The sequence below is a fragment of the Nothobranchius furzeri genome, chromosome 9 (assembly GCF_043380555.1).
Source record: "Nothobranchius furzeri strain GRZ-AD chromosome 9, NfurGRZ-RIMD1, whole genome shotgun sequence".
NCBI lineage: Eukaryota > Metazoa > Chordata > Actinopteri > Cyprinodontiformes > Nothobranchiidae > Nothobranchius > Nothobranchius furzeri.
This window is the reverse complement of record NC_091749.1, coordinates 50845322-50858865: the sequence shown is the minus strand read 5'-3', so window position 1 is coordinate 50858865 and position 13544 is coordinate 50845322. Positions and strand designations below refer to the sequence as shown.

The following is a 13544-nucleotide window of genomic DNA, read 5'->3' as shown; positions in this document are numbered from 1 at the left end:
AAGACAACTGACCTGCACAAATACACATTTACGGTTATTCTCTCAGTCAGTTTTGTGCCCCTTTTGAGACTTCACCACCTTGTAATCGGCCCCTTTTCACTTTTTACTTTTAATAAAAGCAAATGTTGTAGAAATGTTTTTTAAAGTGATTAAATGAATTGATCCTAATAAGTGAGTGCAGCAGATAGAGTGCATGTGGATATGATCAGAAAACAGAGAAAGGATATCTTTAGGACCTGACAATGGTGTTGTGTTTGTGTATCAATGGAAAGTTTAATACAATACTCGATCATTAATGTATGTGCTGCAGCCTATTGCAAATAATAATGAAAATTATTAGGAATTAAATTAGGAAAACTATTAAAATTTGTTAAATGCAAATCTTCTACAAAAACACTAATATAAAAAATAACTGATTAAAAGTTCTTCATTACAAATTCTGACATAAGCAGCAGGTTTTCTTTATATTGTTAAAGAAACACATAAAAAAGAAACACATAAAAATATATATTTAAAAAAAATGAAACAATCAGGTGTTCTTTTAAAATTTCTAGCAGCTACTGAGCTCATTACAAGGGCATAATTAGGAATAAAAATGGGAACAAAGTTGTGAAATGCTTTAAGAAGCATGAGTCAGGTGATGTGTTGCAGTTAGGAAGTAATGACCATAATTACCTTCAGTACAAAATGATTGTCCTGCAAAAATGCTGAGGTGAGTGGTCCATGTGAAAGTAACACCCACAAAAGAAAACTGCTCCAACTGATGATTGGTTTTCACTTAGAAGTGGTTTAACTGTTGTGGCTGATTAGTTTATTGTCTTATACTGTGAACTAATACTGTAAAGCAGGGGTCCTCAATTATAATGGTCTGAGGGTCACATAACACACAAGCTTGCAATATAAAGACGAACAGCACCTGTCCCCCTCTAGCTCGGGCTGTGTGACTGCACTAACCTGTCCTATAATAATAATAATAATAATAATAATAGATTTAATTTGTAACGCAATTTACATTTCATTGAAATCTCAAAGTGCTAATGAAGCTGTCCTGTGGGACCCTCACCATGTGACCCTCGTGTCCGTGCTCTCTGGAGGAGCAGACAGGAGACAAGATCTCCTGTAACTTAAAATGAACCAGAGCTTCCTACCAGTTTCTCTTTAAGCTGAATTTAACATCAGTTTATCATCATGAAACAAAAAAATAAAGTGGAACGAGAATTTCTATCTCAGGTTAAAACTCCAGTGTGCAGCCCTGCAGAACCACATAAAGGCAGAAAGTTTCCTACCCGGTAAATTTGGAGAACACCGCTCTGACAGATGTGGATGCTACGCTGGCGCCGCCATTAAAATAACAAAACTACAATCCACTATAATTGATTGTGGTACTCTTCTATGATGCAGAATTGTTTATGCCCGCATCTCATGCATTGATTATTTGATTATTTTCCTCAGCTCTATCTATCCTACACCTCGCGGTCGGCCGTCGGGGGTGGGGGTGGGGGGTGCACGCAGGGTCTGGGGACCACAAAGAGAGGGCTCCGGCCTGCGGGCCACCATTTGCGGACCACTGCTGTAATGTATGGCATAAAAACGTCATGGGTCTCTGGAGACAAATGTTTAAAAATGTCCCCACTTATAAAATAGCTTTCATCCTTCCATAGACTCCCATTTATTTATTTATTTTTTGAGCAGTAGGGGACACATGGTCTGGAACATAGATGAGCGTGACTTAGCCTCCCTGTTCTTGTCATCAGTGCAAAAATAAATAATTTGCTACAGTTTTTCTCATCTTTTAGTCACTCAAAAATATTTGAAACAAAAATCTGCTCATTGCTTAAATGTCGTAAATTGACATCAAGTGAATTTTAGTAATCAAAGAAAAACAACATGACACCACATTGTATTGTACTGTTTACAAGTCTTCTCTACCACTCTCAGCTGTTTTATTTAACATGTAAACATGATTTTTCTTCTGAAAGCTGTGGATGCTCCCAGTTGGAGTCTTTTAAAACCACGCTGTTTGTTTTAACAAAGCTAGAGTGCCTATAGATCATCAGAAGAAAAAAAAAAAGCATTTCAGTTCTGAAAAGTGTTATTTTTAAAATACTGTTTGCAGAAAAGCACTTGAACAAGGATGACATCCTTTGTTTTTGTTAGGCTGTACTATTCATAACAAACTAAGCGCCTGCCAATAGTAAGCAACCATCCACCCTCCTTCCATTACATCTGCTGTAATACAGGAATATAATAGCTACTAAATAGTTCATAAAACAAACACTTGCTATGAAGTGGAGTTAATGCCTTTGATGATTATTTCATGAGTCAAATCAGGATAACAGGGGTTTTGTTCATTCAGTGATTTCAGGCCTCTCAAAGCCCCGAGGAGGCTTCCATCAGTGGGAGAGGCAAAGCTGGAGAGCTCTCGTTCTCATTTTACTCCTCGTTCAATGCAAATGATTCTTCTCCAGCTGACAAGGATCAGCGGCTCCGACTCCGGGAGCATGATGAAGATGGGCTGTCAGGCCGGAGCCCGGCACAGGCACAGAGTGATGTATTCATTTAATTTCAGGGTGATGACTTGCTGTATAAAAACCACAGAACCGGCCAGTCAGAGGCTGTACGTCTCTTGCTTTCAGGCAAACAAATATGTGAGAAAGACGGGACTTTGTGACGCAAGCAATTTGGAATGACCATTGTGAAAAACATTACCCCGTAAGGCTTGTTAATTTGCTGTGTAATAATTGTTTTAGTAATAATGTAGTCGGCTTAGTGGGGGGTTGATGTGCAATCATTAGCTGTGTACAAAGGTTTTAGGCCCAGGCAAACCCACAACACACCAATACTCATTACCCTTCTTCCTTCTCCGTATTTTTTGTTTTTTGGGAGGTTGCAGCATTTCTCTTTCTTCTCTTTCTTCTTCTAATCCTTAAAGTGTAGGAATAACAACACATTGTTTATGTACCATCTTATTTATTCAGCAAATACACGTGTTACAGTTCTACAAAATCAACCTTTTTTTATGGGCTTGTTGCTCAAGGAAATGTGCTGGAGCCAGACTGCATGCCAGGTGTGTGAGCTCAATTTTTCTTTTAAGACCGGATTGCCACTCTAAAGTTGTAAGTGGAATATTCTGGCTACAGGGGGTGATAGGGGCTGGGTGACCTTTCATTAACCTTGTAAAGGGTCATTTTAGCACATACTGGCTCAAGGAAATGGTTTAAAGATATGATAAGTTGCTAGTCTCTTCAAAGCAGGGAAACAGCTAAAGCATGCAGGATAGTGGCCCGCGAATGACCAGGACTCCCCACCCCTGCTTTAAGTCAATGAGCATTCACACTAGAGTTTTAATTTAAGATCCTGCTGATAAATGATGGTGTGGCCATTTTGGTCAAATCTAGTAAACAACGCTTTAAATAAAGTCATGCAATTTTGCAAAGTTTATATGATCTGTTTGTCTTTTGAGTTGTAAAGAATTATCAGCTACTAACTCAGCAACCTTTGGCCTAACGTCTAGCTTGTGTGAGTCATAGCAATATTTCAGATTGCTGATGTTGGTTAGCTGTGGCAGCCATCTTGAATTGGGTTAGAGTCGAAAAATGAATTAAATGTAGATATAAGCTCAACAATATGTCTGAGAGTTTTATTTAAAACTTCCCTGTGGTTCATGAGGTACTTTGCTTACAGAAAATACATTTTTGTCCCCAACTGCAAGGGGTCCCCAAGTGTGATGACCAATGGGACTTTAACTTCAAATTCCTTCCGTTTGCCTTTAGGTGGTGAGCAGAAAAAACCTGAACAACATGAGATGTGTTTTGCTGTTGTGATCAAAAATTACACAAAAGGATGGGTTTAGTCAATCGCTGTAATAGGTTTGTGAATGTGTAGGTAAGGTGTAAGAGCTTAGAGTTCTGGTGTCTGGATGCAAAAACCTGGTCATCTAACATCTGACACATGAAGATGAGATGTTAGGAAGAAGTTTAAAGGTTGAGGAAATGAATAAAATGCCACATTGAAGAGGCTGGAAGGGAATCATACAGGTGAGAAGAAGAATCCTGTGTTCGATCAGGGACCTAATTTACAGCCAGTGGACATGTAGATGGATGGAAGGAGCACAATTTGGAGAGCCTGAGAACCTAGTTGTGCTGAATTTGACCCACAGCCATTTTTCTTGGATCATGAAAAGGTCTTCGTATCAGGCTTTTGGGAGAAAATGGACAAAAACATAGATGAAGCTTTCAGGAGAGGATGTGAGTTAGGCGGCTGCAAATGAAAGATTGATGCAAAAGCTTTACTATATGTATTAAGTGACATATTTAATATTTTGCATTTGAACTTCACCTTGATTCTCTTTTTTATCAAGTATAATTAATAATGTAAGAATGACCTGAAGTGTGACCTCAGTTTAACACCCAATAAATGAAAAGTTGAGAAAAAAAAGTGAACAAAGTTGTAAATGTTTCTGTTTGACATTTTATTATGTGTTGACCTCCCGTTAGTCCTTCTTCTTCATTAATTTTCCAAAGAAATGGTTAAAATCAAAACCCTGCAGCCTTAATCGATACTTTGCAAAGTGGGTTCTTGTTCCCATTTTATAAATATGCATGAAAGCTGTCGAGCTTTGCTATTTAATAGGTGTGAATGCTTCTTTTTCTTTCTTTTCTTTTTTGCATCACACAAGGATATGTTGCCGTCTGTGCTTGGTTTAAGCTCCATAGCGGACGATGTTTCCAGAAGCAGTATTTCTTTTTTTTTACGTTTGATTTCACTTTGGGACCACACACTCCAGTTTTTGGGGTCATACACCGCCAAAGGCTGGCAAAAATGTCATGACTGGTTGCCTGCGGCTGCCAGGTTGCTGGTGAATGTGATTATCTGGTTTTTAACGTACTGTGACTGATAGGGGTGAAGTGGGGCGCCCAAATGGTGAAGGCAGTAGCCACGAGTCATACTCACTAAAATATGACAATTGTAGGTGAAATGGAGACAGAAATAAGACTCTTATCTTGTGCTTGGAGAAAAAATAAATATTTTGCTTTGGTGGTACTCTGAATAATATCAGCTGGTAAACCAAACATACACACTGCCTTTTATTTTTACACTCACTGGTGTGATAACACAGATGGGTCAGTCCTGCAGCACCGTAAAAAAAAAGTGTAGATTTTATGGTAAAACGCCGGCAGCTGGGTTTGCCAGAATTGTACCTTAAAATTACGGTCAAACCTTTTTTTTCTTTTACGATAAGAAGGGAATTTTAATTGTTTTAATGGTTAAAAATGGTGCTGAAGTCAGTATTTTAATGTAGAAGAAAATGTTTTTTTACATTGTTTTACTGTAAAATGAACACGAAAATAATATATAAAACAACATTTATGCCGCAAAAAACTAAATTCAAAGAGTTTTCCTCGTGACATTCAATCACCTTTCACTGTTCAATTCATAGTATGAAATAGGGATGTACATAATTAACTGGTTAACTGTCAGTAAGGTTGTAACCAGCTATAATGGTTTTGCCTTCTTAATTGCTGCTCATGCCTTTCAACTGCACTTGTGTGTAAAATTGTAGCATTCAAAAGCATTGCGATGGTAATGACATCTGTAGTGAACAGCAGCACAGCCTCCCTATGGTATCTAATCTATTATTGTCATGTAAAATCAATGCAGATTTTACAGTATCAAATTACACCATACATCCATACCAGAAAATAAAAGTTGCATCTTTTCAATAAATAAATGTAAAATTCATAGTGTTTTACTGTTTTCTAAGAAAAAATGTACACATTACTGTTTACACTTATTCATTTATTTATAGCAACTTCATATAAAATCAATAGTTTTAAATAGTTTTATAGTTGGCGGGTTTTTCCTGTCATGATTTTACGGTTAGGGTTTAGTTATTAGTTTAGTCATAGTTAGGGTTATGTTAGGTAGGGATACATGTTAATCATATACAGCAATTTTTTACAGTGAGGGAAAACACCTTTAACAAACAGTTGTTATCATTTTAAATCTAATCAAAAAAATCTTTAACCCTCTCAGGCTCAAATTAAGTTTTGATAAAAGGATGAACAACTAACTCCTTCAGGGGTATTTCTGAGTTAAAAAATGCTCATGAAATATGTATGTGGAGTAACCAGGTAGGTAGGTTTTAACGTTGCAAATCTGCAACTCCTTCCTCCAGAGGGTTAAAGCAAATGATAAAACTATAACTGTGCCACAAATGATGTCATACCTTAACAACAGCAGCTTGCAGGCACTGAGACAAAGGAAGCTCATTGTAACAACTGTTGTTAAAGATTTGCTTCCGACAGCTTTTTATGAATCAGCTAGCTTCTATGCCACAGCCCTACTGTCAGTTTTGTGCTTCACTTGCTTGTGATTTTGTCAGCTATATTTGTTCATGTGGAAACTAAACTCATTGATTCATGGAGGGCAGAATGTAGAGTTGGTCCATCTGCAGAAATGAACCGGAATCCAATTATGCAGTCACTTTTGCTACGGGTGATGTTTTTCACGGAAAAATGTGTTCACAACGACAACACTTATTTTATTTGAAAAGAAAAGCAAACAAGGGGACATTCAAAGGATATAATATGGAAGAACAAGCATTAAACACTACTGCAAAAGTATAGCCATGCTCCAATCAAGTCGATAAGATAGTAAAGCCGATGCAATTGTTGTGTCCTACTGTGAGGCATGCAGAGCTGCAGTGACCCAGGAAGTTGGTGCCATTCAGTTTTCTATTTATGGACCATTGCAGTTCCAAAATCATCAACCTCTACACAATGTTTAATGTTTTATCCATCAGCTCTGAAGGAGTTAGTTGTGTTTTTCTGTCGAGCTCATGCTGATCCTGTGAAATTGTTTCAAATATTTATGAACCGAGTGAACAAAAGGTTGTCTGATCACAATGGAATGAGAAACCAGGGGACTTAGTTTTGTTTTTAATTATTTCGTCGTCATCGTCTTCCTCCGCTTATCCGGGTCCGGGTCGCGGGGGCAGCATCCCAACTAGGGTGCTCCAGAATTATTTCATTAGTGAAATAACTTTCAATGATGAAGAAATACCCCCAAGTAGTTGTGTGTGTGTGTGTGTGTGTGTGTGTGTGTGTGTGTGTGTGTGTGTGTGTGTGACAGAGAGAGAAGAGAGCTTCTACAAACAAATTTTTCCTACAAATTGTTAATTCAATAAATAAATTGACCTGCTGTGTAAGAAATCTTGTAAGTTGTGTGATTTCTTGGGATTTTCTTGGAATCTGAGCATATTTGACCTCTCATCTTCCCTGCAGTTACTTTGAGCTGGAAAGTAGCGGGGTGAGAGAGGAGATACGCTACCACTACCGTTTCAAAGGCAAGCTGCGATCCGAATCCTTCCCGTACCGCCTTGCTGATGGCCAGTGGCACAAGATCGCCCTCACCATCAGCACCTCCCACCTACTGCTGCACGTCGACTGTAACAGGTAACACACAGCATTGAAACTGCCGTAATAGCTGTTGCGAATGGCTTTTTATCACCCTTCTTTGATATGACACATCTAATAAGCTGTCTGCATTCATCAAAACAAATATTTGTTTGTTACGGAGTCAGTGAAGATGACAGGTTGTTAACAGCTCTGAAAGGAAACACCCAAGGACAAATTAGCACACACAGAATGTGAGAGGGACGTGGTGTATTTATATAGCATCCTGTATCACAACAATATGTTCATCAGGCACTCCTCCTTTGTGATACAGAAGGTAACACTCATTAAATTGTCTCATCAACTGACCAGAGAAGACACCAAACTCTGTTGGGAATTCAATTTTAAAGCGTTTCATCTTATATTTATGCATGCACTAACCGTCAACATCTTTCAAATTCTTCACATCTACTGTTCAGAATCACGAAGGCATAATTTTTCTGTTTGGTTGCATCAACAGCTCTACAGGGTGTGTAAATTCATCGTAACTTTTTTTGATGGCGTTGGGATTTTTGAACAGCAGTCCCTTTTTTTAACGAGACAGTGATACGTATAAAAGACAGCATCAGTGTTTTCAAATGGATGCAATAAAAAAAACACCCTTTTCAGTTAGTAATTGCCAGGGTCAGAGCTTCCACCCATGCAAAAATAAAGTTAAAGCCATATCAATTTATAATGTGATAACTTCTTTTACTTACATTCTGTTTGAAGTAGCTGTCCTCCTCTCAGGTTATTTTTTGCTGCTGATCACTGATACCATCACCTGGATCGGCTATACATCTATATTATGATGAGTGCTACAGATTACATGATCAAGGGGCAAAAGGAAAAATGTAATCACCTAAGTTCAGACAAAAACTTTTTTTTTACTTTTTCAAGAGAAAAATACAAACAAATACCTTGCAGCACAATCAGTGAGTACAACAAATCTCCTACTCACAACAGTGAAGCCTCGTGGATAAGATGAAAATGTCCTCAGGATAACCAGAAAAATCCATTTGTTTTCAGTTAAAATTCCCAAGAAGATTACATCCTGAATGACAGAGAATTGCCACCAACGTGTTGCAGCAACGATTTAGCCAAATAGAAAACTGAAAAACAGCTGTCAGTAACACTCTCTGACAAAAAAAAAAAAAAAAAAAAAAAAAAACTCAAAAGTTCAGAACAGGCATAACTGTACACCCCATTCCCCCAAAAAGGGAAAATAATCTCAACATTGGCCTGTATTTGAATAGTGCTGTCATAGGGTTCTACAACTCCCCAAGGCGTTTCACAACACGATCAGTCAACCACACATTCACACGCTGGTGGTGATGAGCTACGATGTAGCCACAGCTGCCCTGGGGCACACTGACAGAGGCGAGGTCTGCCGAACACTGGCACCACCAGTCCCTCCAACCACCACCAGCAGGCAAGGCAGCTTTCTCAGGTCAGAGCCAGAATTGAACTTGCAACATTTCAATTTCTGGACAACTTGCTCCAGACTCCCGCTCTACTTACTGAGCTACTACTGTCCCACTTTGCATGTTATGAGGTTCATTTATATGTATTGTTTTCTACTCTTATGTTGGTATCAATAATCCACCATTTGGCACTCTAGGCAAGCTCAACCATTTGGCACCTATCTGAGGCAGAAGACACAAAAGCATGTTGAGATCCTGATTAGGACACAGTACAAATGGGGTCAGAGACAAGGGCCAGCCCTGGTGAGCATGGGGGACAAGCTCAACTAAATACAGCTCCCACACATGACCCTGCTACCCCACACTACTGTGGATTTTCCAGGGGGTATTATATACATTATGTTAGGGCTGGGCGATATGACGATTTTAGACCGTTTTACGATCTACACATCTGACGGTCTGTCATTTTTGAGAGACCGTTTTATCACGATTCACAGCTGCTGTTGAATTTCTGCCTCTGAATGAAAAGGGAACTTACCCCAGGCGAATGACACGCCTTTGTTTGACCCTTAACCAATCAGAGTGAGTCATAGTAATATTAATATATTAGTGCCCCGCTTGTTTTCACCTTCACCTGTGTGTGAACAAACATGGCTTCGCCGCGGCTGAGCGACAACGAGGTTTTCGTTCCAAAGAGGAACGCAGGGTTTCCTTAGCGCGCAGCGCTAACAACTTAGTGACGTGACATGTCTCGGAGAAAGCGTAAAAACACGTTGGACGCTTCTTCTGAAGCAGGAAAATAACACCGCTTCTTAAGCAGAGCACGACGTCGCCTCGGCTCGTTCACCCTCTGCCGAGCCGGTGTCGGTACCGGACTGAGCTCGGTCGCTGGGTCGATGGAGCTGCCCCGTGACTGCCTGATGGAAAACCAGCGGGTTTCATCAGACTCGTAGTTTCTTGTTTTTGTTAGAGACCCCCTGTATTTTACCGCTCCCTCCTGCAGTCTTCCCCTATTAACATTTAAAATGATTCTGTAAACTCCGTGTATCAATAGAAACAATCTCTGCCTCTGCCAGCTGCAGTAAATGTAGTTTCCAAATAATAAGAGGTGCATTCATCTGTGTATCTCCTTTGATCTGCATTAGTGATATTCTCAGCACCAGAACAGTGAAGCAAAGAAAGATTCCTGAGTTTGTTAGTAATTTTATTTATTAGGTGCATCTAACCTGTTCTATTTTTCTCTGAAATGAGATCAAATCAGTGCTTCTATGGGTTGTCTCCACTCTGCACTGGAAAATTTTACTTTATTTAGAGACTTGTTGCAGAAAATATTCAGAATGCGCAGTTTTTTGCTACCACAAGCGATCTCTGGTCCAGCCGCACATCAGAGCCATATTTGAGCTTAACTATTCACTACATGAGCTACTGGGAGCTACATAGTATTTTGAACAAGTTAATGTTTGCACAATACGTTTGCAATTGACATGTTTGCACTTTAAATATGTTTACGATTTTAATTTATGTTAAGTTACTTGAAAAACGAGAAAAACTGATTTTTGTAATTGTTTCTCTCAGGGCTTTTATCATCTCTGGTGTGAGTTTAAAATATAAGTGTGTTAGCACTGTGCTGATTATCCCTAATATGAATAAATGTCTATTTATTCAATGTTTCTCTTCTTTAATACGCAATTGAAGTTATGCTATTCATGGATAAAAAAATCATGATAAAATCGAAATCGTGATAAAATATTGGAAAAATTGTGATATTCTATTTTTGCCATATCGCCCAGCCCTACATTATGTCAGGAAGTTCATAACAGGCAAGACAAACTGAGCCAAAAGTTAGAGAAAATAAATCTTGTGACACCTGTCTATATGATTGGCTGAAAAATACTAACCACAGTACCTTCCTGAAGCATTCAGAGATTTACACCCTAAATATTGTGGCTGCACACAAATAGCACAACACTTCATATGAGAAAAAGAGTAGATGCTTCAATTGTTTTCTTTTGCCACCCATATGGCTGCTGGATTATGGCAAAAATAATAATCACGGTTATTGTGACTGAAATTGAGAGCTCGATTATTTCAATTTATGTTGATTTTATTTGTTTTTATTCAGTCATAAATTTGCTCAGGGCACAATCAGGACAAAAATAAATAAGAAACAAGATGATCACTAAAATAACTCCTGATTCCCAGTATAAAAAGACCAATATACTTACAGCTCATAGTTTATGACCCAAAGGCTATAGACCTTGGTTTAACTCATTTAAGTCTAGCCAGTACAGACCCAAATACCAGTATCTTGCAAATACTGACAGCAAGAATTATACAGTGGCATTTATAACAAATAAATGCAAATAAATTGATGTTCATAAAATGTTGCGTAACATTTATTTAGTCGTGTCAAGGTGCTGTAGGAGCGTGCACTAGCACCGTGTCCTCAGAGAGATTAGTTATTATTTATCAGCGTGAGGAAGTTATTTCTACCTTATTTATAAACTATTTATTTACAGGTCCATCAGTTAATGTAATAATTGTCCCAACCACAGCTGCACCCCCCACCCCCCCCCACCAGGTCTCACAGCAATCAGGGGCAAGCTGCACGTGTGTGTAATACGCGCACATTTAACCGTTTTTAGCGGCTCAGGAGCCCGCAGGTGCGGTGTGTGTGTCACTCACTCTGGTTAATCACACAGGGAGCCGTTTCTTTAGCGACCGACACATCACTACATCATTCCCTTTCCTAAAATCCTGAAGAACGTTCCGGAGCGCAGGCAGAGTTTTTAACTAACCTGCAGGAAATGTCAACGACAGTTATCTAGAAAGTAGCTAAGGGTTACCAGAGATGTTTCTGAGGTGTTCGCTAGGTACTTTTAAGATTTAAAAGGTCAAGAAGGGGGTCTGAAAAGCTGTTAGAAATAGCGTCAACGTCGCTAAGTTGGCAACACTGTGGGAGGAGCGCTTCATTTGCAACTCAGGGCAGCGCAAGTAAGAGGAGCAAATAATCGGCTTGTTTTGTTTTAATAATCGTTCAAAACTCAGATCATAATTGGGATTAAAATTCGATTAATTGAGCAGCCCTAGTCACCCATATGCCCTCTGTCTTCAAGCTGTTGAAAAAAAGGAGGCTGGCTTTCAGATAAAACCACTACATTGGCTCCCATCCTTTAGAGGTGAGCATTTCAAAGATGCAACCATCCACCAGACCCGTCGGCAGTGCAAGATGTCAACATGTAGTCAAACTCTTATTCAAATTTACCAATACTTTCATGGGGAGGTAAGAAATGAGTGATGGGATGATCTTTGAAGCTTTTCTTGGAAGATCAAAGTGAAGATGATGACCAACCAAGCTTTTCTAAGCGTGCATCAGGTCAGGCATTGAGGTCTAATATGTTTTCACGCAGCCTTTCTCAGCTCAGATCCCAGGTTTGTTCAAACAAATTCTCTTTGATTTTCACTTGCAGACAAAGATGTTTTTAAATTAGCTTCAGAAAAGCTCAGGACACATCTTTCATCTCAGAAAGAGCAACACTTAAGTCTTTGTGTCATACCATCACATGAAAATGATGAAACTTGATGAAACATCATTTTTGACACTATTTGTCTGAGACTGACAACACTAGAATGTGCAGCTCTAGTGTCAAGCTGGAAAATTTAGATGATGGAGACTACAGTATACAGAATTTATTTGTTAACAAATGAAGAGTCATTTCACACAATACAGTTGCCATCAGAACTTAGACCAGCAAAGGCCGTGTTATACTTCCACTAACCCGCAACTCTCAAATGCACGAGTCCTGGAATTTAACCACAAATAAAGCATATTGATACATATTAGCCCTGAAATGACCCCCCCCCCCCCCCCCCCCCCCCCCTTTTTAGGATTTTGGCAGTAACTCTTTGGTCAGCACTGTTTGGATATTGACTTTGACACAGGATGGACTTTAACCCTCTGGAGGCAGGCGTTGCGGATTTGCAACGTTAAAACCTACCTACCTGATTACTCCACATACGTATTTCATGAGCATTTTTTTACTCAGAAGTACCCCTGACGGACTTAGTTGTTCGTCCTTTTATCAAAACTTATTTTGCGCCTGAGAGGGTTAAACTAAACTTTAGAAGGACACATACATGTTTTTATTATCTGAGTACCATACCAATGTATTTATAAGGCACATTTACAAACAACATGCGACAGACAACACTTAGATAAAAACTATACAAAACAGAATATAACAGCCAATAAAGGCAGCTAAAATAGTGATGAAAACATTAAGATAATTGAAAAGTTTAAAAGCACACATAAAAAAGAAGTCATGGTCCAAAAACGAAGTCATACAAGTTAGTATTCAGTCGTGTCTTGAAGACTGCCACTGATGATGCTTGGTGTACAAAGATTTGCAGTGCACTCCAAAGGGCTGGGGCGGCATGCACAAAGGCCCATTCCCCCGTGTTTTGTAGTCATTTTAGTAATACATAACATCAAGTGGTCAGCTGACCTAAGAGCTCGGACCAGCTCGTGTGCTGTGATGAGGTTTCACAGGTAGGATGGTGCAAGTCCACTCAGTGCTTTAAGTGCCTGCAATCAACCTTTTTCACAGTATTGACCTTCACTTGCACAGATTGCATGATGTTGCATGAACTGGTGCATTTTCAAGATTTGGCCAAAAGTACTGTA

At 39.1% G+C, this 13544-nt stretch overlaps 1 protein-coding gene across 1 annotated transcript in view; it reads left to right on the top strand.

Moving 5' to 3' along the window:
- The window catches only part of LOC107381817 (protein kinase C-binding protein NELL1), a 517506-nt gene that overhangs the window by 132490 nt on the left and 371472 nt on the right, over positions 1-13544 (top strand). Inside the window, exon 4 of the mRNA XM_015953703.3 lies at positions 7287-7457. Coding sequence (XP_015809189.3) covers positions 7287-7457 — 171 coding nt within the window. The remainder of the gene's footprint in view (positions 1-7286; positions 7458-13544) is intronic.